Raw genomic sequence first — 6,000 nt, forward strand, 5'->3', positions numbered from 1 at the left:
ATACTCAATTTCCACTCAAAACACAAAAAAACACCCTTTCACAAATGCATTCTCATTTTTGAAACAATTGTATTTAAATTTGACTAGTGCCTAAGACATCTATTTCCTAGGAAAATGAATTTTCTTGGTTTATTTTAACAACACATTCTTAATACAATAGTAAAATATCCTGTAACACCACTCTCAACTTACTGCCCAGCAGTTCTTACCATTGCTATGTACACATCATGTTTGTTGTGAGAGGAGTCTACTACAGATATATGGCAATAATTTTGTTCAATCTTACAATTACATACAGGCATTTTATTCCATGCTCCAGCTGGACAGTTATTACTCATGCCTTCTATGTGGATACTGCATGACTCTCAGCAAGAGGAATCAGGGCTAAGAATTTTGCAGAAGTGACTAAGGCCACACTAACATTTAGTCAGCCACAAGAACTTTGTGAATTTGATTCCCATTTATATTAGTTACAAGAAAACTTCAATTTTACAGATTAAGTCAGCTGCAAACCTGGACTATCACATTCCCACTGCTATCTTTCTGCCTCCCTCATATTAATAAATGCCACGAGCCTTTCACCCACCTTAAAGCTAGATCACACTCTGCTCATCCAATTAAGTATGAAGCATAAAACAGAAACTTCTTAATCTTCATTCCTCCAAACTGGCAGAAATCAATCATGCCAGTTCACTCACTGCCAAAGTTAATCATATTCCTCAGTACTATCTCCCTGCATAAGAATGGGGGTCACTGAAAAAGAATTACCACAGCTGCTTACCAGTCTCCATGTGTGGGAATAATCCTAAAGCCAATTTTACATCTTCGGCTTTCTTTATACTGATAACATAACCTCTGAGACCTTCAATTCTAAATTCAATTAGCTGTGAATTCACTTAATCAGATTGAGGCATAACACTTGTTTGGTTATGCAAGCCTTTAGCAGGGGCATGATGGTGCTAATATACTGGTAAATGCATTTGTATAACTTGTTAAAATACTTTTGGAAAAAAAAAAAAAAGTAAGTGGATGAGAATTACCTACATTTAGCCTCGGCTACCTCCAACTTGCTGTCATAAGCCATGTAACACACTGGCTGAAATAAAATCAAGCTGTATTAAGAATTGGTGTAACTGGAAAGAAGTGCAAAAGAATATATTTCAGAACACTCAGAAAGAAAGCATGTTTGGAGAGCTGGTAACTCAAAAGATGGTACATCAGATAGATCTAATTATTTGGTATTACCTTGGCATCTGATATATTTTATTTGACAACTCTAAGCCAAAAAAGATAATCTTTCAAATTATGTTGTTACTAATTATACCTTTGGCAATATGCTTTCAAACCTAATTTGGTATGTTTATCTTTGTCCTCCAGATGAAATGAATGATCATCAGAACAACCTTTCTTACATCCTGATCAATCCCTCTCCAGACACAAGATTAGAGCTGAATGATATAGTGTAAGTTAAAGAAAAATAAAAATCACAAGAAGGGCAAAGTTTCTTTTATTATATTTCTGCTGGGGCAGTGGGAACACGTTCCCATGCACCTGAAAAATATTAAGATGAAGACTTCTATCTAAATAGACATCTAATTGTACATATATGTATACATCAGTGGTATGTGAAAAGCCTAAGTGCCTGCTTTCCTTTTTCCTCCTTTGCAAAAACATGATATTCAGCAAACCAATAATGCATAATTTTGCAGAGATACTGGATTTGCTGTGTTCTACCCACACAACCTTAGCCTGGCCTGTACACGCTCATATTTTTACCAAGCTTGATTTATGTTCATTTCCTGACACTTGGGAGTGTGCATCATCTCATTCTCTGTTTCTCCTGACTAGGCAGTCAGCTCAGCTTCACTCAAGGGGGATTATTAGTGGAGAGACTAAACAAATAGTTGTCTTTCCACACTGTTTTCTCACTCACAAATTCCAGAGCAATTAAAAAGCATATCAGATAATATACAGTTTTGAGCTACCACATGAGGAAATTGTCTCAGCATTTGCAGATGAACTGCACTGAAAGAAGCATTTGCAGCAGTTAGATCCACTTGAAATTCAAGAGTAAGGGTCCATCTTTAGTGTATCAGCCTATATAGTGCTTATCAATATTACGCTTTTTACTTGTTAAGCATAGTTTGAAGTGTGTCCCTAGTTTACACACAAAATTATTTTAGAATTCACTCTGATTTACTTTTGCCCCTTCTTCAAAGCATAACAAATAAAGCAAATGTATAAATAGATTGAGTTACTGGCAAACTTGTGTGTTCAGTGACCGTAGTAGATTTCTAGGAAAAGAGCAGACACATCAGATGGCTCTTGGTCAAAATTAAGGTATAACTGTGCCTAGTACATCCAGATGATGCCTAGGGAGACACGGTATGAAACTACTATCTAGTATGAGTGGCATTACCAACTTGTCCAAGTTAACCATCGGAAAGTAGATTAAATCTAACTCTTCCTCAGATCTTTTTAACAGCATTACTATAGTATGTTTACTAATTCTTGCTAGTGCCAAGTCTGTTTAATAAGAATTTTAATTTCTTTTTGTAGATACTTGATCCGACCTGATCCATTGGCTTATGTTCCAAATACAGCATCCAGCCGAAAAGATAGCTTCTGCAATACAGTGGGACAAGATACCAGAGAGGAAACACAACTTTGATACGTAATTCAACAAAATTAACAATTTTATACATACAGTTTCCACCAATCATTTTGAAAACTAAGTGGTACATTTTATTCAGCTTTTGGAAACAAAGTGACAGCGGGTAAGTCACTAATTTTAGAAACATGGTCTCCAGAAACTCTTATGAGTTTCCTAATGATTGTCAAGCCTGTCACCTGTTCAACACTGTAGTTGAACTTTAGCAGAAAACTGCTATGATTTAACCAATATGAAGAAATGATTAAAGAAGTGACAGATTCCAACATGTTTCACTTAGAAGCTTCTAAGTATATCTATCAAGGTGGCAGCATGTCAGTGAATAAGTTTCTGACATACATCATAAAAGATTATCTGATGTCCATCGAGGGATCAGGTACATACAGTGGAAAATATGTTAATATTTAAAACTGCCAAAGAGGCTGCTTGTGCCAAGAATACAATCTCTGAGAATTTTCAAGCTTAGTTTGTCACTCATTTTTATTTGAACACCTCGTTTCACTCCCATTTTGGCCTCTAGGACTTGAATGTTTGCCCTGTGAGTTTAAGAGATGACACAGCTTAGTCACACTGTACAGGTTAAGACCTGAGGTACATCTACTGAAGAATGAGCTCAAAGAAGCCTAATATGTCACAAAGTCATTTCAAAAAGGAGCATTTCATAGAGTAAATGAAACAGAAGTTTCAAAAAGATACAGGAATTACATAAAAGCAGCCTCTTAAATTTGCAAAAATCTGGTAAGACAGTACATGAAGCTACAAACAATGGTAGCTCGGATGAAAAATGAACCATTTAACATAAGTGGTCAGTCATAAAATGGCTTGGTTGAAAGAGAGCTTAATTATCATCAAGTTCCACTCTACCTGCCATAAGCAGGGTTACCATCCACTAGATCAACTGGGTCAGCGAGAAACTCAGTGGATGATGCCAAAAGCAATCACCACCCTAAGGAGTAACTAATACCACAGATCCTCCCTACACTTGTGCTGATGCTAGAACTCCAAATGTTCAAACTACCAACATACCTAGTCATTCACATTACCCAAATATGATACTTGTTCATATGAAATTACATATCATAATGAAAATGAGAAAAGCTCATAATCTATTCCATAAAATGAATGGAACACAACATTACTTTAGCTGAGGGATGTTAGAGTTAGGGTACTATGGCTAGGCTGTGGTTGGACTTGATGATCTTCGAGATCTTTTCCAGCCTGGGTAATTCTATGATTCTATGACTACATTAAGTGGATTTGAAGGCTTGGTTTTGGCATTAGCTATGCAAGAAAGCCTCAACAGTGTGTGAAGCATCTGAAGCTGCTACAGAATCTTCAGTCTACATATATGAGAATCCCAGAAGTTTTGGTCAAGACTTTTACAGAATTAAACATGGCTGTATGCGACCTTCAAAAACTGCATTCTTGCTTTGCTGTCTGTCACAAAAGGGGAAGAAAGTCCTTAACGTTCAAACCATCCTGCTACAACAATCAATATTGGACTGTTAGGGAAAAAAAAAAATGACACGTGGACTAAAGTGGCAAAACTGATAATTGTTTGAACTTCCTTGGTGTTCTCTGTGTACTAAGAAATGCACTCAAAAATCATTTATATTCTCTTTTTATTATTTGGAAAAAAAAGCATAGCTGATATTGTTCTGAAAAATAAAATGCCAAGCTGCCTAAGGAACATGCAAGTATGCTTACCAGTGTTGCAAGAAAAAAAAACACCACAAAACAAACGCATATCACACTCCTATTAGGAATAACATGAGGTCTTCTTCCACACATACACAATCCATCCAGTTATTAAACTCTGAAGACAAAATTTCCTGGGCACTTTGGGGAAAAGGGATGTATCAACTGAAACAGTTGCTCAAATCATCTCTTAGAATCTTGTCCAAGTTGCATCATGGAAACTATCACATAGAAACTATTGTGTAGAAACAGTTATGTTTGTAAAATGAATAGCCTTTATTTTTAATACCTTCAATGAAAAGACTACTCCAGCTGTGTATTTCTAAAAAAGAGAAGTGTTTTATACAGTGTTCACTCCAAAATATTAAAAGAATTCAGTGTTTCATACTGAAGGCCTTTCTAACAGAGCCTCAAGGAGGCAAACAGGATTTCAGGAACATGCCTAGTATTCACAACTTGCAAGCTACTCTGCTTTCAGTGGGATATGCACAATATATCCCTGTGTCATCCAATTCAGACATTCCCTGTACATTGCCTGAAGTAACTGTGACAGATTTAAAGACTCTGCCACATGAATAGTGAGGACTCCATGCCTGGCATTTACCAGCCTGTAAACAAGTAGAAATAAGTAGTCAGGTATATCCATTTTTTACCTAACTTAGTGGAACAGCAGTATCTATTGCTGCTTGATATTTCCCAGCCTTGATCGATTTTTAATTGCTCATTAGCCCTAGGAGATTTGCTAAAGCAAACAAAAACAGGCGGAGAAAACTTGCAGTGTGTCCAAAATAAAGCAAAGACAATCTTTCTGAACAAAAATACTTGGATTTTTTCAAATTCTGTTGGAAGACGAGAAAGGCAATAAAAGGTAACAGCTTCATCCAAGGCAATTCTAATAACCCATGGATGATACACTGCTATTTTCTGTAGTTCAAGATGTGCCACCTTTTACGCTGGAAGCAGAACAGCTTTGCTTCCCCTGGCACATCTTCAGACCTCATTCTAGTGAGATTTAAACCTTTCAATAATCATACTGAGTACTCTACAAGAACACTGAATTAGATAGTACACATATTCCTTGGCGGCCAAGCAAGAAGATCTATGAGAATCACTTTACAGTGATCACATACTTCTTGTCTAGATTATCAGCAATAATATACAGCGAGACTAAAGGTGAAGTTGAGAAACAGTAATATCCATGCTCAGCACTAGAGAAGGGATGATAAAGCTTTAGAGTCATTGGGTCCAGAAGACTTGAACAGAGTTCTGTGTGATGACAACTTACTCAGTGAATACAGAGATAAAACTTAAGATCATTTACAAAAGAAAGTGGTTAAATTCTAAACCAACTGTCAGAAGCCAGATGGCCAAGTAACATTTTTTCTCCCTCTCAATCAAAGAAAATGGCTGATTTCAGTTTGTATTTATATATACTTTTTTCTTCTCTTCATAACTCATCAGTAAGTTAAACACGCTCTCTATACCAAACCCTTCCTGAAAAGCTACCAGGAAATTTGGAAGTCAAAATCCCGATAAAGGTGTTAGCACATAACTACTACCTTATCAGAAGTGTTTTCCCCAAAGGGACAAAAAGTTATGTATTCTACAATAAAAAGTCACGATAAGTATTA

General features: G+C 36.4%; 1 protein-coding gene across 6 annotated transcripts in view; it reads left to right on the forward strand.

Annotated features, from left to right (window-relative positions):
* The window catches only part of KCNT2 (potassium sodium-activated channel subfamily T member 2), a 107,092-nt gene extending 101,092 nt beyond the window's left edge, over window positions 1–6,000 (forward strand). For 4 of the 6 annotated variants that reach the window (XM_085511140.1, XM_085511141.1, XM_085511143.1 and 1 more), the window contains 2 exons: window positions 1,378–1,462; window positions 2,560–6,000. In XM_085511140.1, the coding sequence (XP_085367266.1) occupies window positions 1,378–1,462; window positions 2,560–2,671 (197 nt within the window). In that variant the 3' untranslated portion in view covers window positions 2,672–6,000. The remainder of the gene's footprint in view (window positions 1–1,377; window positions 1,463–2,559) is intronic. The other 2 variants (XR_014932655.1, XM_085511142.1) reach the window with 1 other exon arrangement.

Source organism: Coturnix japonica, chromosome 11, assembly GCF_054131305.1.
Source record: "Coturnix japonica strain WE chromosome 11, WE-NBRP24, whole genome shotgun sequence".
In the NCBI taxonomy this organism is placed as follows: domain Eukaryota; kingdom Metazoa; phylum Chordata; class Aves; order Galliformes; family Phasianidae; genus Coturnix; species Coturnix japonica.